At 36.1% G+C, this 27,652-nt stretch overlaps 1 protein-coding gene and 1 long non-coding RNA gene across 2 annotated transcripts in view; one reads left to right on the forward strand and one right to left on the reverse strand.

Annotated features, from left to right (window-relative positions):
* Positions 1 to 27,487, reverse strand: DSG3 (desmoglein 3). The gene is made up of 16 exons (XM_037805574.1): positions 27,440 to 27,487; positions 19,590 to 19,625; positions 18,939 to 19,070; positions 18,069 to 18,224; positions 17,462 to 17,606; positions 16,590 to 16,756; positions 15,591 to 15,719; positions 15,144 to 15,329; positions 12,603 to 12,874; positions 11,859 to 11,998; positions 9,778 to 10,005; positions 7,933 to 8,193; positions 3,757 to 3,896; positions 3,416 to 3,479; positions 1,831 to 2,078; positions 1 to 704 (listed from the first exon to the last, which is right to left on the reverse strand). Exons 1-16 carry the CDS (start codon positions 27,485 to 27,487, stop codon positions 156 to 158), a joined length of 2,901 nt encoding a protein of 966 aa, XP_037661502.1. The 3' UTR covers positions 1 to 155.
* LOC119511142 overlaps positions 1 to 27,652 on the forward strand; it is a 76,313-nt gene that overhangs the window by 15,327 nt on the left and 33,334 nt on the right. The window lies entirely within an intron of this gene.

A 27,652-nucleotide genomic window follows, 5' to 3' on the forward strand; every position in this document is an offset into this window, starting at 1 on the left:
ATAAGTGCCAGATTAGAACAATACGGTGAGCTTTGCTATGCTACTTTGTAGAATTTGGTCCAACCATTTAGATTTGGTCAGCATGTTATTCCAGTTCATTCTGGTCAGATCAAACGGGAGCAAGGATCTTCGGTACAGATCACAGTACGTGACCCTCATAACTCCATCGGACCCTGTAGGTTGCCAGGACAAACCACCCTTTCCATCACTGTTACATTTTGTGAGAGAATTGGATCAAAGCCTGCAGTGGAAGATTGCACAAAGGAACCAGAAGTTGAGTAAGTCTCTGCTACCAAATAGTTATGCTGCAGAGAGCCAGGGATGGAAATGGCTGGCTGGAGGACAGACCCGGAAGCAGACAGAGCAGAAGCTCCTTGACTGTCTTGCAAAGTCTGGCACCTAACAGTTCCTGCCTGCTGGACTTCTACACCATGGCCACAGGTTTCAATCCCAGAACCACTTTCTTTGGTGGATAACTGAGATTGTTTGGTTTCGTCATCTACGCCTAGGCTTATCTCTGCAAGTTTTTTAAATTTAGGGCCTAAGGAGTCCAAGAAGGTGTCATCCAGTTCATCGGCAATAAAACTGCAACAACCCAGAGAGCCCACAGGAGAACTCGGAGCGTCCATCCCTTCATTGTCATAGATCAACAGACAGTCATTTGCTTCCCGGTTGTCATCTTCCTCTGCGCAGGCAAATGCTTTCTAAAGACGGAAGAAAATTGGAAAAATGCATTTTAAGAAGACTCAATTGAAGAATTTAATACTGTTCGTAGAGTTCAAGGTTTGACCATGAATGCACAAATTAAGTAATCCATAGAAGTAAAGGGATACTCTTTATATCAACAATCTTTTTATAGAAGTTATCTGGTGTTTGGACTAGTGTGGCTGAATTCCCTCAAGATTGAGTCTAGCCTGGGTTCATGTTTTAATTCACAATTCTGAAGACATTTATCTGGGATTATATCTATGTAGCAAGAGGTATTCACAGGGCAGTGTGAGTTCTCTGTGTTTGCTTGAGTAAATGTATGTCTGAGTTTGGGGTGGGGAGGCATCCCACTGTGCACCATCTGAGACAGCTCTTACCCAGAATGGGAGACTCATCTGTACTAGGGCCCATCTTGCACCTTGGAGTATTCTGAGAGTCCTCGTCCCAAACAAGCCAGTCTCTCCTCAAACACAGTGGCTACATTCGTCAGCTCTGACACCAGGCCAGACCTGGAACGCACTGGTTCTAAGTATATGTGAGATCCAATCCAACCATGCTTCTATCCTAATAATCTTTGGTCACCAAGCAAAAGACAAGCAACCCACATTCCAAATTCTCTGTTCTTGCACCCTTGTCACTTTTCAATTCTATACTTCCTGACTCTTAATTCATTTATTCAATGGCTCTTTAACTTTTTTGGATATGGATTCCTTTGAAAATGTGAAGAATGCTTTCAGACAATTATATGCACACATATTCAGACATCCTTTATGGTATAGGAAATGCAAAATAAACTGTGGTCTGCTTCATATTTTTAAGAAGGATGCTGCTGATACAAAAACCAAAAAGCTTTTGCTCTCAGTCATTTTTCCAGTTGGAGGAATGAGGTGCCCCTTGCTGTATTCTCTCACTTTGTGGCTATTTACCCATTCTCCTTTTGACAAATGACATAATTTTGGCAGCACCTTGGGTTATCAGTATTACTAGGGCAGGAAGAAAACTTATTTTTTCCTTACATTTTAACAAACTGTAAAAAGAAAATGTAAAATTGAAGTATAGTTAAATAAAGAAGATCTTTAGTAAGATAAGTTAATGACACCATAAAGTTTTCTGCCAAATTACCTGAGAAAAGTAGGAGTCCAGGAAAGTCACATTTATTGCTCCCTCAGCACAGTCCCTGTTGGTTCCTCCAGTGGAATGCCTCGTTCTAATTGTTCCAGACTGTCCGGCAGAGCAGGTGCCAAGTCCAGTGGCTGCTCCAAATCCCGCAGAAGTTCCAGATCCCGTAGCTGCACCAAGCCTGGTAGTCATTTCTATTCCTGAAGCTCCTTCTGCCACTGTCCCGCCTGCATATGTATTTGTACAGACTTCTAAAAACAGGGGAGAAAATTCCTGAATGTTTCATTCTGTGATTTATTGTATTTTTTTTTGACTGGTCTTTGATAGTCAAGTAAAGCAAGTATATGGGAGAAAAGGGAGAAAAATATAATTATGTGACTGGCGGTGTACAATCTGTGATGTGAGGAAGGGATATTAGCAGACAAATTAGCTCTGGAAACATAATAATAAAATGTACAAAGGAAATAGATTTTCAGTGACAAAAGTCAGAAATGGAAAAGTAAAAATAGAATATTCAATAAGCTGTGGGAAGCTGTTCTTCATGACAGCTTCTTTTGTTTCCATGAAAAAGGGAAATTGTAATTAAGCAGTCATATTGATTAATTATAGAAGCTACAGAGGAAGCATAGCTAATGTAATTATGCAAATTAGCAAATGTTAATTTGGTGTTTTGGAGGTTAAAGAAAATTTAATGAATTATGACTATTCTGCCTGTCCCATTACACTTTCATGGGAAGTTATTTTTTCTAGAGAATCCTGGGTATATTTCTTGCTATAATTGTGTGCTATATAATTATAATGGGAGCCACAGGTGAGGATGTGGTAGGTGACAAAGGGAAGTAGTTACATATTTGGGGAGAAGTCATGTAAATTTTTGAAGGTTGGACATGAAAAAGCAATCTACTGGTGATATAGAATTAAGAAAAATCTTAATATTAGGCATCAGATCTTATTGTTCCTCTAGTTTACACCTTAGCTGTGACATACAGATAATATGAGTAAAACAGTCACTTGGTAAAACCAAAGAAATAAGCAAATTAACCATCTGGCAACATAAGTGATCTTGTCCTATGATGATTGAACACAAGAATTAGTAACTGGACCTAAATCAGGTTTTCATTACTTCTAGGAAAGAAAAAGGGAAACAGGATTGAAGATGTTCCCACATGAACTTTAACTGCAAATACGACCAAATATTAAGAATACATAAGGTTGAATGGTGGCTGCATAGATGTTTGTTATATTTTCCTCTATATTTTTTATATGTCTGAAATCTTTCCTCATTAAAAAATTGTGATTGATTGCCTGAGAGCCATACTTCAGTTTATTAAAGTTCGGAAAAGTATAATAACTTCAGATTTTTAAAATGGTGGCGTTAATGGACAGATTAACTCTTTGAAGCCAGAGATATGCCATGGAGTTGAATAATGTGCCTATTTAAAATCAGGGTTTCCCTATTTTAGTAGTAACATTTCCTGCCATATGCACACACATGCAAATTACCGGGAAAAATTTTTGAGCACTTATTTTTGAATACTTCTTATTTAACCCACTATTGCTTTTGAAAATAAATGTGATGTTCACTTACCAGAATTTTCCATTAATTCAGCTCCATTAGCTGTTATAAGTGGTGCAGAAATATTTGTGATTTCCTGAAAACCCTGTTCAAAAAATAAATATATTTAAAAGTGAACCAGATTCCATAGCAATATAGTGATTTGTGGCTTTTTGAAAATGGCATTAAAAGAAACCCAAATTCTTGCAGAAGTACCCACTTTTATGTTTCGACATCTGAAGAGCTAAAACTCCTAAACGGCTCCATCTATTTCCATACTGACTCTCAAATTGAGGGTCAAGAAGTCTTTTTTTTTTTTTTTTTAATTCTCCACTGACTGTTTACCTATCTCAATAAAAAAACTGGATGCTCACCTTGTCTTCAGGCTGGGCTCCTTCGATCCCCCACTGATGAAGTGTTCCTTCTGAACCATCAGGGACTGGGATGAACCCACCTGTAGCACCCCCTAGAGGGCCTGCCCCACCATCACAGGTCAGCAGTAGGAGAGGGGCCACTAATAGGCAAAACAAAATGAAACAAAACGTCAGCACATTTGAGTCCCTTGGGAACTATTTGACATGACAATTGTCATACATGTTACAAAGAAAACACAATATTTTGAGTAGTTATGGAAAATTCCTAATATAAGGCAAAATTAGTTTCTACAAAAAATTGGTAAGTTAATCACAGTAAAATTTCAAATAATTATGAAACTGAAGGAGACAGAATGGATCACTCATTTTACATGTACATTGTTGTCTTAACACAGGCACCATCTGAGGAATGGGAAAATAAATGTGGCTGTTCAGTTCCTCAATCCTTTTCCTCAGTATATTTTGTGATCATTGCATTTGTTTGTACATATTGAGACTATGTCAGGTGAATACATGGTGAAATATACCTGGGTTCTCAGCATTTTAGGTGGGCATGACAGTGCTTTAGGATCTCGTCTGTATGTCTTTGAAAACCATAATTAACCAGCAATAGCAGTTATTTTTGTTTGGTCACTTATTTTTCTGTGTGTGTATGTGTGTGTGTGTGAAGGATTCCAAGCAGTAATACAGACCTAAATGATTTGAGATATTTTAAGTAACTTCTGACTTCTGAACTGAATAACACCCTCTCTATAAAACTCCATCAGCAAATGGTCTAATAAGCAGCTATTACTGTACTCTTAATTGTGATTTAAGAATCCTTAGCTCAGAGGGGGCTTCCTTCCTGTGTAATAATTTCCTTCTGTGCATATTGGTGTAATCATCCTCTGTGTGTAGCAATCCCATGTTGGCAATAAAGATTAATGTCATACTCATGCTGATGGACCAAGAGAGAAACACTTTTGAAAGCAGCTGTTTCCTACGCTCTATCATCAGTGCCCTGGCCCACTCCTCTGCTTCTTCTCCCTCCCAGGTTGGCTGAATCCTAATGTTTGAACTCTGCCCACTTAGAGTCATATTTTCCTCCATATTTTTTATATGTCTGAAATCTTTCCTTATTAAAAAATTATAATTGCTTGAGAGCCATACTTCAGTTTATTAAAGTTTGGAAAAGTATAATAACTTCAGATTTTTAAAATGGTGGCATTAATGGACAGATTAACTCTTTGAAGCTAGAGATATGCCATGGAGTTGAATAATATGCTTATTTAAAATCAGGGTTTCCCTATTTCAGTAGTAACATTTCCTGCCATATGCACACACATGCAAATTACCAAGAAAAATTTTTTGAGCACTTCTTACTTTTGAATAGTTTTTCAGGCTCTGGAGTCAGCCTTCTAGGATTTGAATTTTGGCTCCAGACACTCACTAGCTGTATGACATTTGAAAGTTATGGAATCTTTCTTTGCATCAGTTAATTTATCCATAAAATGAAATAAATAGTATCTGTATCATAGGCTTATGTGAGGATTGAATGAATTAATATAGGTAAAGGACAGCAGTGAGTGCTATGAGGGTTTGCTGGCAGTGTTAGGATGGACTATATCAGTTATGCAAATTAGGTTGGTCCTATATATATGTATAAATTATGTATATTACATATTACATATTATATATTGTATATATAAACTATATATGTACAAATTAGGCCAGGTGTATAAAATAAAATAAATTGGGCATAATTAATATAGTTTCTCAAAATTTAATATAATGTTCATTTAGGTGATACTTCTTCAGGCTGTCTTTATTTCCTGCCTTCCTCACTTCTATGATTTATTAAATGTGTGGAAAGAATTGAACATTGTGAGTTGACAAAGTAGTTTTGAAGGGTAGATGAATGTAAATTTGGATGGTGAATATTTTTAGGTGGGCATAATAATCATTTAGAGATCTTGTCTATATCATTGTATGGTTTTTATATATGTATCCAGAGAAAGTTTTTCAAAATGTTAAGTGTATTTGTACAGACTGAAAAATGTATGTTCCGTTGTACGCATTTTATTTTGCAAATCACAGGGTCACACGAAGCATATATTATTGTGGAAATAACACAGTATATTTCCTCTGACTGCCATCCTTTTCACAATCCCAAATATCCAGTAGCCATACATATTTGGACATGCCGTACACCTCAAAACCCAACATTTCAAAATCAGACTCATATCTGAGCTTCCTCTGATATTTTCAGTTTCAATTAATGGCTTTAGCTACCACTGACTGCTGTGCATAGAAACCTTAGTGTCATCTGGATTTCTTATCCATTCTCCCTGTCCATCATAACGTCTAGAGCACGCAGGCTTTCCTATCCAGTCTCACATCCCATCTCTAAGTATGACCTCCATCATCTCTCCTGTTCTACTACAATAACCTCCTAACTGTTCTTTCCTCTCTAATTTAAAATGCACCCTGCTCCGGGAGTTCTTTCTAAACTACAAAAACGACCGTCCTAGTCTTTTATGCAGATACCTTCAGTAACTCCCCTTTCTCATAGCGTATAGTCCAAACACCATGTCATGTATGTGTAGCCCTTTCAAATTAGCCCCAACACACTTTCCATCATCTTTCATTCTCCAGAATTTACCCATGCTTTAGCATCCCAAAGCTTCACAATTCCTAAAACGTGCCAAACATTTTCTGGCCCTTGGCTCATGCTATTACCCCTTGGAAACATCTTTCCCTCCTTTTCTGCTTATTGCATCCTATTCATTCAATTTGACCATTCCCCTATTCTGTGAAGCCTTCTCTAATATTCCCCTAGTACTTTGTATTTTCTTCTATTATAGCTTTATAACTTTCTTTCATGTAGCTATACATGTGTAATTCTATGAATTGCATGAAAATCAGAATAAAGTTCCTTTTCAGCTGGAAGCTAACATAGTGACTCACATATAGGCACATAAAAAAACTTTGTTGTAAATTGGCTAACTTGATATCAGACATTTGAAACTCTATGTTTGTTGATTTTAGCTATTAAATTGAGCAATGTATGATTACTTCAGGATAGTAACTACCTCTGGGGAAGGAGAAAGGGTAAGATATTGTGTGTGTGTGTGGGGGGGCACTGGCTATAACTGTAATTTTTTCTCTCTCTTTCTTTTTAAACCTGATATGGAAAATATGACAAAACATTAATATCTCTTAAGTCTGAGTGATGATTATATGTGACTGTCTGTAATGTTCTTTACTTTTCTGAGGTTTTAAAATATTTAAAAACATTTCATAAATTAAAAAAATTAAGTGATGGGTGGAGTGGACTTGATCATCATTAAAATTCATTTTAACTTTAAAAATATATGATTCTATAATAAAATTAGGGAAATGATTGTGAATTTATCAAAAATTTCTCATTTATGCAAGTGTTTGGTGCAAAGTTCTTTTAAATAGAGACCTGTTTTATTGTATTACATTCAAAGTATGATTTGATTCACAAGACTTTGATTCAAATGTAACTTCAGAAATACATCTATTGAATAAAATAATTTTTATTTGTGTTGGGAAATTACACATATCTGTAGTCTTCTTTAATATGTTCAATGAAACTTTATCATATTAAGTGTGAAACCCCCAAAGAGAGTGTATTTTCCTGTGGGAAACTATTTTGAGGAAATGCTGGGTTAAACAATAACTTCTTAGAGTTTGACTTCTTAATGAACATTATAAAGCTCGAAGCCTATTAATATTATATATATTTTCCTTAAATTTATTTGACGAGTGACCTCTTCATTTTAGCATCTCATGAGACTTACATATCAAGAAGACATTTTAGAAAGTGCGGCACTAGTGGATAAAGCCGTTATTTTAACCGGGAACATTCTTGGCAGTACATAGAGAGTATTAATGAGTTATTTTTTTCCCCTCTTGATTCTCTTGTGCTACTTTCTAAATCTCTAAAATATATGACTTGATTTGCTGTGCTATGAATACAGATTGTTAGTAGGTGAAAAGTCAAACACTTGAGACTCTTCCTGAAAGAACTGTTTCCCTCTAGCTTTGCCTATCAAACAGTTGGAGCATGGCCCTTCTTGCTTTGGGGAAGGATCACTGGCAGCATGAAGACCTCTGCCCATGGTCCTCATGAACGGAAATGTCAACAGGGTGAAATAATGGTGTACTCACACAGCAGCATCAGAAGACCGAGGATTATAAGGCCGATGGCGGCAGGTCCCAGCTCCCCTGATGCCAGCGTCCGGTACGTGGGCTGACGGTCTTTGCTGGAGTCAGAAGTCCTGCAGATGTCCCTGTTGTCACACTGACAGACCTCCACAGTCAAGCTGTCTGGGGTCTCGCACTGCCTGGACTGTCTGTCCGTAACTAGGAGGGAAATTCTGTATACTCCAGGGGAGATCGGCTGCTGGGCTCTTAGTAGTGCTGATGTAGCTGGAGAAAAACAATCATACAAATCAAAAGGAGATCAAGGGTGTCTTTTGCTCTTAAAACTACTGATTTTTGTTGTTAGAGCTGGAGTTGCCCTAGAGATCACTGTGACAAATTGCGGGAATAATAGATGAGTGAAGTTTGGGTATTTATGAGGTTACAAGAGGTTCAAGTTTGGTAAGTCTGTCTGCCCCTGCCTCCTTGTCCTTGTATCTGGTCCAGAAGGGCTCATTATTCTCCCCATTTTTACCCAACTTTTCGGACCAAAGAGGATGGCAGATGGGCATCTTTTAAATATCACGCCCCCTCTCTTGAGGCTGAACCACTCTCCTGTATCTCTGGATCAATTTCTGGATTCTTATGTGGTCTTCTCTTGTGTCCCCTTCATTCATGTTTTTGAGCCTCAGTCACCAACACTGAGATTCTGCTTGGCTGCTGCTACCAGGATTCCTTTGTGATGATGGCCTGTAGCCTATGTCACTTGTGTGCATCCATTGCTTTCTAGTCTCCATTGCTCCTTTCCCCCTTTCTCAGTGGGATCCCAGCAGCAGCTCTAGTAAGCCACAGTGCTGAGTTGCTTGAACCATTCAATAGCTCACGGAGCCCTTTTGACTTTGTGCTGGCCTGCCCAGGCAAGGCAGTGTTGCTTTGCCCAGCCTCAGGCGAGCAGGTGTGTGGAAAGCCCCATCCTGACTTGCTCTGATGTTTCTTTGGCAGCCTCTTCATTGGTCATGCATCTGGTAAACCCAGCTGGAGCCAAATGCTACACGCATAATTAAGAGATTAGGTTCTCACACCAGAATAGGTAAGGCCCAAGGGAAGAAGGCCTTGGAAAATAAGCTTCTTCTTGTACTCTGGCAGTGGCTGATGCCTATGACTGGAGGGCACCATAGGTCGTATTCATGAAAGAAAGCCAGACTGGTTCAGAAAAGAACCACAGAAAAGTGAATTCATTTACAAAGGATTTGGAGAAGTAGCCTGATGGTCACTATACAATACTGAAAGGGAAATTCTTATTTAGGCTAGTATCTGCTTCTATCAGATTCCTGGAAAACATAGGAAAGGTAAAATTAGCTTGATAAAGATGAGGAAAAAAAAGAGATTAGCTCTTCCCCGTTGGTTAATGGGTTTATGAATTTGAGTTCACTGTGCTTTCAAGATTGCCTACTAATGGCAGACTAAGACCACTTCTTATGTGCCTTGATCAGGCAGCTGTTTCCATTGCTTCATACCTGCTCACAGCCTGCCTATTTTGGAAAAGTTTACATATTTAGAAATCTAGACAGTTCTGTAATAATATAGATGTTTGAGTCTAATCTTTTTGATGTGCTGTGTAGGTAGAAGTACTTTAAAATATATTAAAAATCAGATTCTGCGTGAAAAACAGGAAATAGTAAATGGTGGTAACATATATCATATCATTTCTTTTCTCTTCTGTAGTGAGCAGAGATTCAAAAGGTTAGGACCATGTCTTCATTGCAAAGAATTTTTTCAGTTACCCTTGGAAAGGACCTGCTTCCAAATGAGCTGTTGTCCTTCTGGGAATATAAAGAAGCAACTTTCATTTATGGAAACAATTTTACTCACCATTTAGTTCTGTGATTGTCCACAAAACCGGCAACTTGAAAGGTTGTTCCTCCAGTAAAAATGTGTAAGGACCAGTATATTTATCACTGTCCAGTGCTCTAGCTGAGACAACAACTGAAGGTGATGAACTACAAATAATTTCCTTTTCGAGGACAATTGTAGGACAATTTTCATTAAAATCAGGTACTTCAACATATATGGTGCCTGTGGAAGTTTCACCGGTGTTTTCTGTAAAAATAACATTTTAGAGTTAAATAGATGTAGAGAATAAGTTTTAAAAAGCAAAATAAATCTTTTAAACTTCTCTTCTGATAGCCAAGTAACTTCTCTACTACTTCTCTTGTAGTAGCCAAGTTGGCTCTTGTAGTAGCCAGGCCCAACACTGTATGAGAGACTTTTTTTTAATTCAATTTTATTGAGATATATTCATATACCATACAATCATCCCATGTATACAATCAGTTGTTCACAGTACCATCATATAGTTGTGCATTCATCACCACAATCAATTTTTGAACATTTTCATTACTCCAAAAAAAAATAAATAAATAAAAATAAGAATAAAAATAAAAGTAAAAAAGAACACCCAAAACATCACATCCTCCCATCCCCCCTATTATTTATTTAATTTTTGTCCCCATTTTTCTACTCATCTGTCCAAACCTGGATAAAGGGAGTGTGAGTCACAAGGTTTTCACAATCACATGGTCATACTGTGTGAGCTTATACTATCTTGTAAAGATTGTAAACTGTGTAAGTCATACAATTGTCTTCAAGAATCAAGGCCACTGGGTTGCAGTTCAACAGTTTCAGGTATTTCCTTCCAGCTATTCCAATACACTAAAAACTAAAAGGGGGTTTCTATGTAATGCGTAAGAATAACCTCCAGAATGTCCTCTTAACTCCATTTGAAGTCTCTCAGCCACTGAAACTTAATTTTGTTTCATTTTGCTTCCCCTTTCCATCAAGAAAGCTTTCTCAGTCCCTTGATACCCGGTCCAGGCTCATCCCTGGGAGTCATGTCCCAGGTTGCCAAGGAGATTTATACCCCTGGGAGTCATGTCTCTTGTAGCAGGGAGGGCAATGAGTTTACCTGCCAAGTGAGCTTGGAGAGGCCACATCTGAACAACAAAAGAGGTTGTCTGGGGGTGACTCTTAGGCACAATTGTAAGTAGGCTTAGCCTCTCTTTTGCAGCAACAAGTTTCATAAGGGCAAGCCCCAAGATTGAGGGCTTGGCCTTCTGAATTGGTAGTCCCAATGCTTGTGAAAATATCAGTAATTCTCCAGGTGGGGAAGTTTAATATTTCCACATTTTTCCCCAGTTCTTCAGGTGGGCCCTGCAAATACATTTTTAGTCTCTGCCTAAATTACTCTGGGATGTATCAGCCTGTGAAAGACTTTTGCTTTAAAGCTTGAGTTGAAGTATTTGGAATAAAATGATTATTTGTTTTTACTATGCAATATGAAAATTTGTTGAAAGAAAATTTAAAATACTGACAATAAAATAAACAACAATAAAATAAAAATCTCTTGGTGGTGGAATTATGAGACATTTCTGTTTTTTCCTTTAGTGCTTTTTGCCATTTTCCCAGGTGGTATGATTTTCTGGTGTTTTTTGTTTTGTTTTGTTTTTATGTTTGTTTTCATTAGTATTAAAATAATTTCATACTTAAGGAAACATACCCACTCAATGACTAAATTTTAAAACATTCCAGAAAAGGTCTCTAAAATGAGGTCTCTATAACTAACTCACAAAGGCACCTAACATTTGAGTTGAGCTTCCCTCATGGGCTTTCTATACAAATCTTTATCCTCTCAAACACAGGCATTTCTGTGGATCTAAAAATTCTTGCCACAACCACAGCAAACCATTGGAACAGAGCACAAAATTCACTGAGAAGCTAGCATGCTCAGTCTTCTAGTCAAGATTCAGCTGCCTGAAATTTGAGATCCAAGGCCCCTAAGATTATTTTCTTAACTAATGATAAAGGTAATATATTAAATAGTCATAATCATCTATTCATAAAGAAATACCAATTGGAGTAACATTTTTCTAAAATAATTAAAATATTTCATTTACCGTCTATGGCCAGAACCTCAGCTGTGATTGTCTTGTTAACTATGAAAGTAAAATCCCGATCTATGTTTTTGTTGAATTTGATTTGCGCAGTTTTTGAATCAATAATTAGCAAGCCACCATTGTTACGTCCCATGGTATATCTGTTTTACAATAGAAAACAATTAGGAGTTGTTTGTGTTACACATTAAATGAAAACGACTCATTTTATATTTTAAATGCATTTATGATATTGAAATATGCTTTTACAGGAGTAGAAAGTTAATTTATTAGCATGAATCCTTAAGTATGTATTAGCCTGAGTTTTCAGTTTTCTTCTTTCTACAATAAAATAAAATAATAACTGTGTCCTTGCCCTTTATAATAAAGCAACTACTCTGCATGTTGCTCTTAAATTTTAGGCTTATATATCTCTGTATCCCACTGTTCTATCTGCTTGAAGCCTCTTCTTCTGGTGAATTCCTACTCCTTTTTTAAGACTCAACTGGAAGTTTCTGTGAATCTTTTTCCTGCTCTCTTTGGATAGGCTAAGGCAGTCTTTTCTTTGTTACCATTTTAACTTGAGTTTATGTTCATAGCACTGTGTATTCTAATGGTTTAGTTACATGTGTCTTCTTGAATTATCCAGTTCTTTGGTCAGCTTTGTATTTTTTGTATTTTTGATATATAATAGGGTATATGTTATTTTGTAATAGTTTATGGATTAAAACTATAGCAAGGAATAGTAAGATGTAAAAAGAGTCTTACCTGACATATGAAGCAGCTTTGCCAGTTTCTTCATCGATGGCTTGATACGTTCCCAGAATATAATTGACCAACTTTTTACTGCTTATGCCTTTCTGCACAGTAAATGTCTTGGAAGCCGGGCGGAATGTAATTCCTTCTTTCACATTTATTACCTGAATTGTGATTGGAGTTGACTGAATTCGATATTGAGAAATTACTGATTGGTGAAATTCAGCTTTGTTTTTGACAGCAATACCAAGTTGCACGTTTTGTAGTTGTTCATAATCTAAAGCCTAGAGTAAAAATAAAATTAGAAGGAAATACACGTCACAAAAATAAGAACCAGCAAACCTAGAACAGGATAAGAGAATTCTATGCTGGATGTTATGAATGGATCCTTGTATTTCTATATAGAAAACAGTTTCAGAAACCTTAGTAATGTTGAGACAGAAAGCTTTAGGATTTTTAACTCATGAGACCTCGTATCAGTAATGGATACTTACAAAGCAGCGTACTTCTTTTAGACTAACAAATTAAGAGGATGGTCTCTTTAGACTGTGTGGTGAGTGGAAAAAATCCCAAATTTGCTGTCATAACATGGTTTGAATTCTGGTTCTACTACTTAATAGCTATGTAGTCTCAGTATTTAATTTCTCTGATCCTCAAGGTTCTACTTCTGAAAAAAACCTTACTTCATCAAGTTGTTATGATTACTGAAAAAAGAACCATAATGCATTCGTAGACATGGCAGATAGGATCTTTCACAGAATTTTCATTGAATGCATGTGCAATAATGTCTTCCCTGACTTTAAAAACTCCTGGGTGCAAAGGCAAACTATCTTAATAACCTTGATTGTCAAATAGGCATCTGCAAAGCAGCAAGTGGTGACCCAACAACTCTTTGTGGAACCATTTTCAGATGGTCTTGCATGATAACTAGCTGTTTGACCCTTTTATTGAGGTGACCAAATACTAAGACCTGAGGAATCCCAGGACAGCTTTTCCCATTGACTAGTAAATTTTTTGAGGGTGATAATATAAGGAAATGCTCCTTGGTTACATTGTATATCACTACAAATAATTCAGGAGGAGATCTGGATTTGAGTTTTGACTTTGCAGTGACTAGCTTTGTGTGCTCAAGCATTTCCCAGTGGAGAGGAAGAGAAAGATGTGTAACCAGGTAATTATAATACAACTCTGAGGAGGGTGAACTTCATCTTAAAGGCTTGCTGGAGATTATGAACCCTGCTGTGTATTAGAGTTCGCTGCTTCACCGCTGACCAACTGAACCAATTGTTCATACAGCCCCACTTTCTAAGAAAAGTTGCAAATGATTTGAGTGGGCAATCAGGATTGAGTACCACTTTTACAGCCAATGGAGAAGAGGGAAGGTTTTAAAGAGGAAGGTAAATGATCCAAAATGGTTTTAAGAAAATATGGTGGTGGACTGGTGACAATAAGAAGAGCAAACTCAAGTAGTGATTGGAGATAGGGACACCCTTTATGAGTTATTACAGGCGATCTAGGAGAGCGGAGGCAAGGCTGGGCTAGAACACAGGCCGTAAGAAGGAAGAGGCGGCTTAGACTCTAAGGACCATTTCTAGGGCAGCATTGACTGGGTGTTTGTTGTGAGGAAACGTCAGGATTCAAGGATAAGGCCCAGGTTTCTAGTTTGGGAAATTGGATAACACCAATACATGAGATAGGGAGTATCTCATTCTCCAGCATTTCTGAGAGTTTATAACAAAACCCTTAAAAGTGAAGATGGCTGATGCCTTCTCTCTGAAAAATAGAGTAATAAAGAACTGCCTGTACAACTCTCAACCATCCAGGAATCTAGCAGTCAACTTGTTAAGGGAACATGGTGGGTCTGTCACTGAACTGGACTCAAAGAATTAAAGAAAGAAGTCCCCATATAGTCCAATGTCCTACACCAAGGAATAGCCCAAATAATTGTTATTTCTTCTAATTTATAATATATCCAGGCAGAAATATCCATAAATGATTCCGGAGAGGAATCTGCTATAGCCAAGCATGTTAAATAGAAGCTTTACTTGATTATTTATTTTTTATCCTGTAGATTTAATTCATACATTCACACTTTCTAGGAAAAGTTGCATTTTTTTCCTTTGATGACTATAATCAATTCATTTAAAACAGATTGACAAACTCACAAGCCACAAATTCTATCTCTTCCTGACTTCAATCCAATTATAGAAAGTGAATGAGTTTAAGTCAAGAAATGTGTTTTGCTTTCTTGTGCTTAAAGTAAGCACATTTATAAACATCTGTTTGTAAATATACATAAGGTATGTGTGCTTGTATTTATTGTAGAAAGTATGGGAGCTTGAAAGGAAATACACCAACATGTTTAAGAGAGGTTGTCTTTAGGAAAGAGTGCTATCAGGTGATTTTTAAAAATTCTATCTACTTTTATGTGTTTCACAAGTTTCCTTATTAAAGTGGTAATATTATTATTAAACAAATACAGTTGATTTGTGGAAATGATAACTTTAGTTATTATAGAATATTTTTTGCCACTGAAGTGAAACCAGACCGTACCTTAACCACCTTCAGGATGCCTTCATTAGTTCTGGGATCAGTTTGTATTTCAAACCAATGCCCTTCATTTCCAGAGGTAAAGGAAAAGACTGCAAGCCAATTATCTGTGAACTCTTCATCCCAATCTATTACTTGAAATCGAAGCAATTCAGGACTTAGAGTATTTTCCTCAATATATGCTGAATACTAAAAAGGAGAGAAGCAGAATTTAAGACTCGATGTCAGACCTCTTCAGAAGGGATTGTATTTCTTTTAAATAACATCACTCATTACTTCTCAAATTATGTATTGTATCCTTCCTGGTTGCTGCTTTCATATACAAAAGCTTATTTAAAAAAAAACAAACACACAGAGAATTTAAATAAAAGCCAGCAGTCAGGCAAATACTGAATTAGGTTGGCAAACTATTAAATGTAAAAATTATTCTTCAAGGAGTGAAAGGTGTACCTGAGATTCTCTAAGCATTGGGAAATTATCATTGACATCTTTCACATTAATCCTACATTCACACTGAGTTGACAGTCCTTCTCCATCTAGGTCTGCAGCACTCACAACCAGATGATAACTGCTAACTTGCTAAATTTGGAGAAAAGAAAGAAAAATAATCAATCTCTGGTGCCAAGAATATGAATGGCAACTATTTGCTTCCTACATGTTAGAAAGTGAGAATATTCAATCTTGTGGTTCTTTCTCTGGAAGGATCATATGCACTTCTTGCTGTTCATCATCAGAGGAGGTATATGGGGGCTCCAGATGGTTGGGTGGGATTCTTCAACAGGCCAGAACAGATTTTCTCTTTTGGGAGCTTTTTTATAGCAAGGCAGTATACTTGGAGCAAAAATGGGCAAGGAGTATTGTGGGATCCTTATCTGAGGGAAACTCATTTATAAACTTCCCTGTTAGTCTGTTCTGAAAATCATTTGTACAAAAGTAAGTTGGACAGGACAGTGTGTGGTGATGGAGATGGTGGTGGTTGTGGTAAGACAGTGAGGGAGAGGGAGGAAGGTGATTCATTAGTGCCCTGGAAGCAGGGGCAAAATCGGAAGGAGAAGTCAAGGAGAAAAGTGTAACATCAGAGAAAACTTGAGGTTGTTTCTGGATAGAAATTTCTCTTTTCACCTAAAACATTTCCTTCTCCTCCATCATTTAAGTAATAAGTCACAGTTCAATCTGTCCAGGGCCATTTTTTCCTTTCCCACTTTAACTCCCACTGGTACCCCAATACTTGTCCATTGTTTAGGGAACAACTGATTGTGCAGGTCCCAGATATATCCCCCACCGTACCAGAATCAATCTTGAATGCAAATGATTTCCTTAAATTGCCCAGTTGAATACCAGGAACCTTTTTTCTATTCTCCTTTTATTCCAGGTAAATTGAGTCACCTCTCTTGGGTTTGTTACAACCAACCCCTTTCTTATTGAAGGTCCCCAAGTGTCTTGCTTTACCTCTCGATCAAGAGAATTGGTCAAAGTGCGAACTTCCCCAGTGTGTCTGCTTAGGAGAAACATAGGTGTGCCTGCGGGTTCCTGAGAGATGATTTTGAAAGCAATTTTAGAGTTCACATGGTTTGGCTCATCTGCATCTGTGGCATTTAGTATCATGATCAGTGAATCTAGGAATACAGAAGTTCATTAAAGAAAATGGAATGATTAATATTCTATTCACAGTAAATATTTAACACAATTTCAGATTGATCCTTGATTTTTAAGATCTTAAAGCTATCTGTATGCTGAAAGAAAAAAAAAATTACATGTCCCTTGCAATATGTCTTACAGTCTCTCTCAACCAGGTAGAACTGTGCTGCCTTCCGTAGGGAGCTAGTTTTCTTTAAGGTTTGAGTTGTTGAGGTTGAGACTATTTTCTGTCTTTATTCCTTCTCTTGATGGTCTTATAATTCTCCCCTTCTCCCAAATTATTCAAGGTAATGTGAGTAGTTTTCTGTTCCTGGTAACCTAAAAAGCCCAGCTGGTGCATCCAGCTATGTCAGGCTGCCTCTTTAGCTTTATGTCTCCTTGACACTCATGCGAATTGTATAAATAGTATAGGATATATCGACCTGATAATAGGATTATAGACTAGAAATATAACTGCAGTGGACTGTTAGCTCCACTACCAGTTTTAGAAAGGAAGTTCTCAGTTATCTAGCTCCACTACCAATTTTAGAAAGGAAGTTCTCAGTTATCTTGATGAATGTTTCTGTAAAACCACTGATGGGACCAAGAGAATAAATTAGTTCGGAAAAATAATGTACTATAGTGACACTTGTATTTGAAAAAAAAAAAAGCCTCAGAAATTGTAGACAATGTAAAAGACTTACTTGAAGCACTATTTTCTTCAATTTCACCCATGAATATGCTTTGTGAAAATTTTGGAGGATTATCATTGACATCTAAAATTTTGACTGTTAATATAAGTGGTTTCTCTACATCTTGACCTAGAGCGTTTAGAGCATGGCATGTGATCTAGTAAAAGAGGGAAAAATGTAAATTATTACCCTACCGACTTAGTTTGCCTACTACAAACACCTATAGAAATAGGGCCTCTGCCGACATACACAGAATTTTTGTGCAGAGAAAAAAAACGTTTCCCTTAATAGTTGACAAAGAACAAAAAGATGCCCACTTTGGCAGAATAATTGGGCAATTGGCCCTTCCTCCAGGCTGACTCTCTCATGCCAGGTTGAAACTTTTGGCAGACTGGGCCCTGGATTTAGCATGTATTCATGCACCCTCCCAGTGTATTCCTTTAGGTGCCCAAATGGAGGCTTTTTGCAGAGGGACTATTATTGTTATTTGTTGGTGGATAGATTCATGCCGAATTTAAAGTATTCATCTTGCCTCTGAATTAGCCATAGAAGAGTGTCGCCTTCTAAAGCCAAGGGGCATCAGGAAAAGAGTAGCCTGATGTTGAGGACACAAACTTACCAGGAAGCTTGGGGTTTCCTCACGATCAACTATGGCTGTTATGTTAATTTCTCCAGTGTTTTGGTCAACAACAAAGATTCCAAAAGGGGGCTGATCAATTCCCATCCCAGAAATTCGGTATGTAATTTTCTGGGTTGCTTGGAAATCTGAAGTAATCTGCAGCCAAAAATACCCAAAATGTTATGGGATCCTTGCTGGGTCCAGTTCCTCCCCCTTCTCTCCCCCACTTGCACCTTCTTAAGTCATCTGCTCACTTTGATTGATCTTTATGAAACTGGTGACCTTTACTTGATAGAAACGAAATAAAATCAAATTGTTGCTTTTACTGACCGGTTCGGACCAAAATGCGTGTTAATTATTTTGGCTCTAGAATATTTGCTCAAATTGTGGATGCTGTGATAATGTTAGGCGGCCAACAGAAAGGCAAGGGCACTTACCATATATAAAGGTAAAGAGGATAGTGTAATGAACCTGATAAATCCCATCACCCAGTTTCAACAATTATCAAAACATGGCCAATCTTGTTTTATCCTTACTTCCAATAATTTCCCTAATTGACTTATATTTTTTTCAGTTAGTTTATTATAATCTAGATCCAAATAAGGCTTATATATTGAATCTATTGATATGTCTCTTAGTTCTTTTTTTATAATAACTCAGGAAGTTATAACGCCTCCATTTTTCCTCTTTCTCATGTTATTGCTGTTGTTGTTATTGTTGTTATACTTGTTTGTTGAAGATACCAGGCCATTTGGCCATTTGTTCTATAGACTCCCTCTGATTATGCTAATCAGAATTGCCTTATTAATTTAATTTATATCTAATACACTTATTCCAAAAGCTCACACTGCTCCTGCTGATATGACTTACCGTGGCAATTGGGTTTCTTTTTGAGTTGTCTTCTCTTTCTCTGCAGGGTTTTGCAAATTTCACCCATTCACGTTTATACCTTCTTTTAGCTTGTTGCACCTCTGTCCTTTCTTGTCCATGTTGTCCTTTTGTCTTATGTAAAAAGGGATTTCATTTTATTATGCACGTAGTTGGCAAGTTTAGTTCCTCATAGATTGAGGAACCCCTATGTTTCAAGATATCTAAGATTATTAGATGTCTACTTTGCTCTACCTGATACTTTGTCAAGCAAAGAGGAAATATTAAATACCTGAAGAAGTTCACAAGTTATACAATTCTTGATATTAGCATTCAATCATATTTTATATTTCCTTTACATACTCCCCAATATCTAACTGTTCTGGGCACATGGGATTTGCTTAATGAAAACATCTTGATTGGTTTAAGATAAAAAGAAAGAGAGCATGAGATCAATTACAGTAATGACTTTTTATATTACTGGCTTTTATATATTGTTGGGTTAGACATTAGAACTTTAATTTTATATTCTTTTACAGTTATATTATCAGATAATTTTAAACATTAAATATTTATGTTTCCTAAACTCAATTTTCTTTTTGTTTTTAACCTAACCCATTACTTGTAATTACAAAAATCTTGTTCATATTTTACCTGTATTCGCAATTCTCCATGAACCAATACGATTACCTGCAAATATTTAAATAAAGTCAAATTAAATGTGAATTCTTTAAATAAATAATTACATAAAGCTATTAATTCTGATTATTGCATTCTGTTGTTCTTGGTTTCTGTTTCAAAAGAAGTAAATTTAGAGACGCAGTAGTCAAAGGGTAGAGTCCTACTAGGGAAAGAAAAAGTGATCTCAATAGAAAGAGTTTCATTCAGTTCTTTAATCTAATTCAAAATTTTAATGATATAAAGAAGAATTTACTGTACTTGCAAATCTATGCCTAACAGCTGGTTGCAGCATCTGAACATTTCTTATCTGGCTGTTCAATAAAGAGTTCTCAGCATCTCTGGAAGCCATTGTTTTGGAAAATAGTGGCAAGCAACATTGTGGTGAGTTTCAGAAAGTGCCAAAGGGGATCATTAGAAACCATCTCCAAACCAATTGCCTTGTTCAAAGATCAGCAAAGGCATGCCTACAAATCACGATATCTAAAGATTGCCTTGACCATCCTGAATTAGTTAACTGCAATTACAGTTAAGTGTTTTCCTTTGGCTTTGCAGGAGTGGAGAGAATAAATGGAACTTGTGTAACAGTTTAGGGAATGGGACATGAAGATGGGGTATGCTATTCCCAAAGACTGATATGGGTCATGAATCTGTTAATCTCTGCCTTATTACTTGAATTTAAATATTGAGCTTAATATTTGTAGTGAGTTGAAAAAATCAAATGAGGATAAAATGAAATAAAACAGGCTAAGGTCTCCATTTTCTTAAGGTGTTCACCTGTATCATTTTCCATCTTGTTTTCTTTCTGGAATACACTCCTCTTCCCTCTACCTGTTTAAATATTACTCATCTTTAAGATTAAATCAAGTTCCAACAAACTCCGTGAAGCCATCTTTACTTACCTACCCTTTTCTGTGTTTGTTCCACACTTATCTTGTACTATGTTATTTAGTCCATAATGGTTTACCCTGATTTATTATTTCTTATTTAATTGTGTGCATTATTTTGCTAAGCCAAGAGGGTTGTAAACTTTCCAAATTAGTGCTTCTCTATTATTACTTTTTTCTTGCTACCCTCACAGTAACTATCCATTATCAGGTGTTTAGCAATTATATGCTGATCCACTAATTTTCTGATCTGAAGAGATTCTGGTAGGAAAAAGTATTGTGAAAAAGATACCGGAAGAAACAATTAGAAGAGTAATAATCTTAGCTGATGTTTACTGTGTGGTTTCTGTGTGTTGGTTGCTATTCATAGTGCTTTATACTTATTACCTCATTTAAAACAACAGCCACCTGATGGGGTTCTATTGTTATAATTTCTATTTTATGGATGAAGAAATGGAGATGCAGAGAGAATGAGTACCTTGCCTGAGCGATCAGCCCAAGTATGAAACTTGGCAGCCTGATTCCAGAGTGTGAACATCATCACTACAGTAGCTTCTAACCAATCTTGGCCCAAATAAATAGAAAAATAATAGTGGTGGAAAGAAAGTTATATGGTGGTCAGTTTAGATTTCAACCTGGGAAAAGGCTATGGCTGCTTCTGAAACCAGGCAGGCTTATTACATTTTTATTTTTGAAGGTTATAACAAACTGGCAAATCCAAGTCTAAACTAAAGGAGTAACCATACCACACACAGGATGTTGGAACCCATCCATTCTAAAGATTTTATTTGAAACCCTTGTTTCAAAAGACTTGTGTTCAAACTGACATGAAAGAGAAACTTACATCTGGTTATAACAGGTCTCAGAATGTTTTCACGGCTTTGCTGCTCTTTATTAAGCAATCCACGAGGTACTAGGGGAAAAAGACCAGGGCCATGTACTAATTGCATTACCCCTTTCTTAGTTCATAAGAACTGTTCATCCCCACGTGAAAGAAGGGATAGTCCAGGCATGTTCCTCTTTACAGGAAAACTGGAAAGAGTCATCCAGAAAGTATGAATCATGTTTCTACAAGCCTCATCGGGAATGGTTTTTCCAATAGACATTCAGGCAGTTTCTATTTTCCTGGGAAGCAAAGGAAGGACAGAAACCTTAACTATGGAGAATTAATATTGTAAGACAATTGCTTCTTGTAGAGTTTTTTCTTTCTTTCTTTTTTTTTTCTCATAAGATTGGAGCCCTTGGAGAAGTTATGCAGTCTAAATCTTTGCTCTTTTCCATCCTTTCTTTTAAGACCAAACCATGAAGAATATTCCCTATTTTTAGGGAAAATTGTGAAAATGTGATTTTTTGTGTGTGCTTCTAGGAATTTGGGCTAGTTTATGAGAGAGACATCTGAATATTGCAATGCTCTAGGTATTTTAAAAAATAACCACAGCCTTATGTTATTTAGAATAGTATTTTTAAAAAACATATTTTAGTTAATTAATACTCATAATGGCTACTGAGTTGTTTTGACTCATTTTCTAATATAATTATTTTGAATGTTTAATAAACATTTAAATAGTTTAAATTGGCTAGGTTGTCTCTTTGGGTGGCCTGGATTGAAATACCAAACTGGATAAAACTTCCCTTATTTTAAGAATTCCTGTACTTTTATTTCTTCTTATTATTTCCTAGTTATTTTGACAATTATGATTATATGGTTTTTAAAGCATTGCTATACCCTGATATAGATAAGAAATTAGAAATATTTCACCAAAAGCAAATTAAATTAATCGAATAGCATATGGAATAAAGTAATTTGATAACTACATCCCCTATGTTGGCTAATAAAAATATGTATAGTGTATCATTATCATTATTACTGAATATAGTAGATACAAAAATAAGTATATTTTGAGGGTAAGGATGACAAGGTTAAAAAAATCTGTTTGTAATAATAACTTCTATTTTACTTAGTTTGGCCAAGATGGATTTAGAGTTACCTTAAACTTTTGTGTGGAGAGGGACAGACCATTAGATAATGGGTTAAATCCAGGGAGCTTGTCCCCGCCCATCCTAGGGCATGACCACTTTTTTTCATCTTTAGAATGGGAATATGAGTGGATCTCATTCAATAATCTCTGGGAAATTGTAGAATGAATTAGGTAATTCAAAAAATCATTGTACATTTTAAGTATGGTTTTGTATTTATTATTATTGTTTGTCTGGAAAACAACATGGAATATAGAGGGTGGTGGTATAATTACCATAATTAGTTAGGGTATAATGATTGCTAGTGTGTCAGATCATAGAGGACATTCAGTACCTGTTTGGGGCATAAATAACTTACATACAATTCAGAAGAGCTGAGCAATTTATCTTTCATTACACTCATAGCTTTCTATTTATATTGAATTTTAAAATTTAAAATAAAACCCCCAACACATGATAATAAACTTTGCATTAATCAAGGCAAATCCCTTAATTTAATCAAAATGAGATAGTTTAATTACCTGAAGATTACTATTTAATTAGGTACAATTCAATTTTCAGCAACTGATATTTAGAGTAAATGCAATTAATTTAGAAAGTTAAATCTTGTATCATGGTAGACAGAGATGCTAAGGAAAACAAACATCCTTGGACAATCTCAAATGATATTTTAAATGCCGTGTAGGATGCAATAAAGAGTAGTAATACAAAGTTGGACAATGGCTCCTGAATCCCTGAATTTAAATTCCAATCCTATCATGTACCTGTGTGATTTGAGATATTTAATACATCTTTCAGTTTTCCATAACAAAGTTTTGTTAATTCTATTTATCTTATAGATTTGGTGTGGCTATAGTTAGTGGTTAATAAGTGTTAATCACTTCTGTCACCAAACTTAACAAAATAGTAAAAAGAAAAGAAAAGAATAATTTGACTATTAAGGCAAATAAGGAACTTTTTTGAGCACCAAAAAGAGACAAGAAACAGTGCTCCACTATACAATTAGGTAGGTTGCTCATTGTTCAACCCCAGGGGGCACTGTTTACATTGTAGTTTATATGAATGGAACCTTCTGGCATTGGGCAGTGCACAACCTGGGCAATTGTGCAACAGCCCTGCAAAAAACAAAGTACACATTAGATAGATTCAATTATTCCTTGTAAAATCACAGATAGTAAGCGATTTCCTGTATAATTCTTTGTGATGAACTTCCTAAAGCAAGCCCTCACCTTAGGCTATCAGATCTACTTTTTAAACTGCAAAGTAAGAGCCAAAGGCCAATGGGTTTTTGACAAACCCTATGGGCACTGAGTGTTGTAAGCCCAGATGAAAACCAGTTTCAGGTGTTAAGCAAGTAATTAGATCTTTCTTGAACTACTGCCCAAGTTAGGCAGGGCTGGGCAGAATCACTTGGCAATGTTATTCTGATTTTAGAATCTTAACTTCTGGGGGATTTTTAAGGGAAATTTATTTTCATGTGTTTATTAACTATGGAAACTGGATTGTTTCATCAGAAGAAAAGATTCTGCAAGCATTTTCTTTCTTTTAAAAATTTGGACCATTTTAGCCTCAAATTCTTCTCCTGAAACTTACATTTTGGACATTCTATAGTGAAAGGTTGTTGAAGACAGATCCACTATATTTAGAACACATTTTAAGTCAGAACTTGATAATTGAAATTGCTTCTCTATTTTTTTTCCCACACCAGCAGCAAAAACTTCTTCAAAAAATTGTACTTTAAAAATCTGTGGATTTCAAATATCTCTAGCTTAGTCTTGTGATGAGTGAATTTGTACATAATATAGTTAATATGAAATTAAATAGCTTTTGTTTAGATGCTTAAAGGAGTGTTATATGACAAACTACTTTGGATTTTGTGGACTATAAAACACTGAACAATATTCTCCTTTAAAGATAAACTTTTTTTAAAAAAGTTAAATCTCGGAAGGTAAGTATTTTTCAACCACAAATCCTTTTCCCCCAAATTTCTACTGTGTGAAAATGGATCATACAAAAAGAGCAAACAGAAATATCACCCCTCCTCCCTCTTTTTCAGTAATGGGCCAGGGTTTTCATGTCTGCTTCTCCCAAATAATTAATCATCTAGAAGACTAGACAAAGGAAATATTGAGTCAAGCTCCACATTTGAAAACATGTTATTTTCCCACACTTACCATTCTGTTAATGATAATTATAGCTTTTATTTTTTCTAGTCAACCTAAAAATTAATTTCTTAACTGCTTTTCGATATGCTCTTTAGTTCAAGAAAAATGTAGGTATTTCTTGATTTATTGAAATTAGCATTGGTGATAATTTAAAATAGTAAGACAGACTATTAAAGTATCAAGAATCATTATTACTGAGATATTATAAAGGATAAGAATTAGGGTTTACAAAGAGCTTTATATTTCTCAAAGCACTTTTTTTGCACACAGTGCTGCTTTGTTCTCACTATGGCCATTTTAGTTAGGCAGGGTGGGTGTGACTGTTTTACTTGACAGTTGAGGAAATAAGACCTGGAATGAGTCAGTGGTATGACCATAGGTTTGAGTTTATGACTTTGATTTTATATCACACCTCTCCCAGCAACCCTTGAATGGTCATAATGTGGTGGAATTACTTTAAACCCTCCAAACTCGTCTTCCAACTTTTAGTCCCCCACCCTTCAACAACAAAAGATGCGCATTCCTACTATCTTGATAATGCTTTTACAACCATTGCTTTTTTTCCTGTCACCACACTGTTTCAAGGCTCTGAGTGTCTCCCCACCTCTCAAAAGATTCCATTCGCTTTCAAAGCTGCACTTTTCAGTCTGACTTTCCTCTGCCTTTCCAAACTCATGTCCAGATTCTCCACCCCAGATTGTCATTCCGGCCAAACCGGTGTGCTCATTGCCCCCAGGCACACACCATAGTCCTGACTACCTCCACTTAGGCTGGTCTGATAACCAAAAATACTTCCCTTTGGCCCATACTTATCAAAAACCAGTTCAAATTCACCTTGTCCGTAGAGCGTTTTTTGCCTACCTCACTCTAACTGATACTGCCTTCCACTGATAGCAGAAAAAGTAACACTGTCCAATGGAAATATAAGAACTGCAAATGTGAGCCATGTATGTAATTTAAAATTTTCTAGTAGCCACATTAAAAAAGGTAAAATTAATTTTAAGAACTTTATTTAACCCAATACATCCAAAATACTCTCATTTCAGAATGTAATCAATATAAAAATTATTAATGAAATATTTCATATTCTTTTTTCATACTAAGTCTTCAAAATCTGATATGTATTTTACACTTAACAGTACATTTGAATTTAGACCAATCACATTTCAAGTGGTCAAAAGTGGCTGCCATCTTGGACATAGGTGGTCTAGACCTCTCAGTGTAACAATCATCTAAGAAGTTATATTGTTGTTTAATAATGTGTGTGTGTGTGTTTAAAATTTCTTGTAGGGAGGAAGAATGTCTTATATTTCAAAGTTGCCTCAGTGACTGCCATTACAGGGGCACCGTGGGGTTTTTAGAGTTTAGTGTCATAATTCAATCATTTATTTATTCTTCAAACAATTGATTATTCACTATGAGATAGCACAGAATGTATTGGAGATACAAAGATGAATTGAACAACCCTCAGTATAAGAATCTGATGGTCCCTCTAGAATCAGAGGGGCAATTTGAAAAGTCTCTAAATAGAAGCAGGGGAAGAGCTTCTATGTCCTTATGGCAATCTAATCCAACACCCCTGCTAAGTAGTGCCTACTTTTCTGGGCTCACTTGTTGGCTTGGGCTTTGAATTTTCAGACCATCTGCAATTTAGTCCAGAAATGCCCATCTGGTAAAGTAAGCCAAGTCATGCAACAGTCATATCTCTTTACAACATTCTTAGGTCGAATAAATTCATTGGACAACAAAAAATTAGTATGTCTTAATAGAAACAGAATCTTAGGAAGGGATGGTACTAATTTTCTGCTTGAACAGTGCCTTGAGAACCTGCCAGGAAACTCACTAAGTCACAGGCAAGTGATTCTAATTTTAGGCATCTGTAATTTTTAGAAAGTTACTTCTTGAGATCTAGCCTCATGTACTGTATTGAAGTCCAATTATCTCAATTATTTAGATAACGAAATGAGGTAAATTGATACCTCAGCAATCCACCTTGCATCAATAAAGTGGAAAGTATTAAGAATTATTTGATACCCATTTTTGGTATATTTGTTATTATTTTGATACATTGATGTTAACATAATATTGTGACTTTTTTTTTTCACACAAACAACATAGTTAAGGAACAAACTAGTCTGTAACATCCAAGCCAGTGCTTTGCTCTCCAGATTCCACTTTTCTTTTAGATACTATTATATAAAACTTTCTCAATCAGTACAAGTATAATTACTCTATTGCCTGTCTTTTCAAAGACTCCACATAATGTCTAAACATAAATACTGTTTTCTTAAGAACCCTCCTAACTTCTCTATAGTTAGTTGCTTTGATTTTAATTCAGCCTTCTTTGAGTATTTCAAAAACATGGCAGGTATCAAGACCAGGCATGTAGAATTAATAGTATGTAACCTCAGAAAATAGAAGTGTCTTTCTTTTATGCATTTTACCCCGTGGGTTAGACAGAGAAACAAAATAGTATTACTTTGAAGAAAATGAGGTAGATGTTGTGGAAAATATGACCTGAGATTAGGATTACTTAATTCAGAAACGAAAGAAATGCTAAGAGGTGACTTTCAAATTCATTTCTCTCTGGTTTTATTTTTTCTGTGTAAAATAACAACATTAAAAATAAAACAATGAAAAGAAGAAATTGGCATTCTTTACAATTTCATTTTTAAATGTTTATTTTCACTATACTCTTTTTAGACTTTACACTCAGGATTTAGCAATCAAACATAAGATTCTCCAAAAAGGGAGGAAATAGGGAAAGTTTGCAGTTAGGAAAAAAACCAGGACTTACCATTAAAATGGCCAGAGCCCCTGTGGCTCTGAAAGGGAGCCAGTTCATTGTCTCTGATTTCCCGGGTGGACAAATCCAAGCGAGCTGCAGATTCTGTCTCCCAGCACCCTGAGTATGATGTCTAGGAAAAGCCCCTCCGCAGCGTCTCTGCTCTCGTCCTTGGGAGTATACAGAAGACCTGTTATGTGGTTCCTCCCCACCCTAACCAAGAAG

This window comes from Choloepus didactylus, chromosome 16 (assembly GCF_015220235.1).
Source record: "Choloepus didactylus isolate mChoDid1 chromosome 16, mChoDid1.pri, whole genome shotgun sequence".
Taxonomy (NCBI): Eukaryota; Metazoa; Chordata; class Mammalia; order Pilosa; family Megalonychidae; genus Choloepus; species Choloepus didactylus.

Bases quoted from the DNA above. Each gene is read 5' to 3' on its own strand.
- DSG3 (XM_037805574.1), bottom strand. From the start codon at position 27,487: ATGAACTGGCTCCCTTTCAGAGCCACAGGGGCTCTGGCCATTTTAATG. The intron at 19,071-19,589 runs GTAAAATATGAA...TTTTTACATAAG, and splicing joins ATGGAGAATTGCGAATACAG to ACAAAAGGACAACATGGACA. The intron at 12,875-15,143 runs GTACGGTCTGGT...TTTTTACTCTAG, and splicing joins GCATCCTGAAGGTGGTTAAG to GCTTTAGATTATGAACAACT.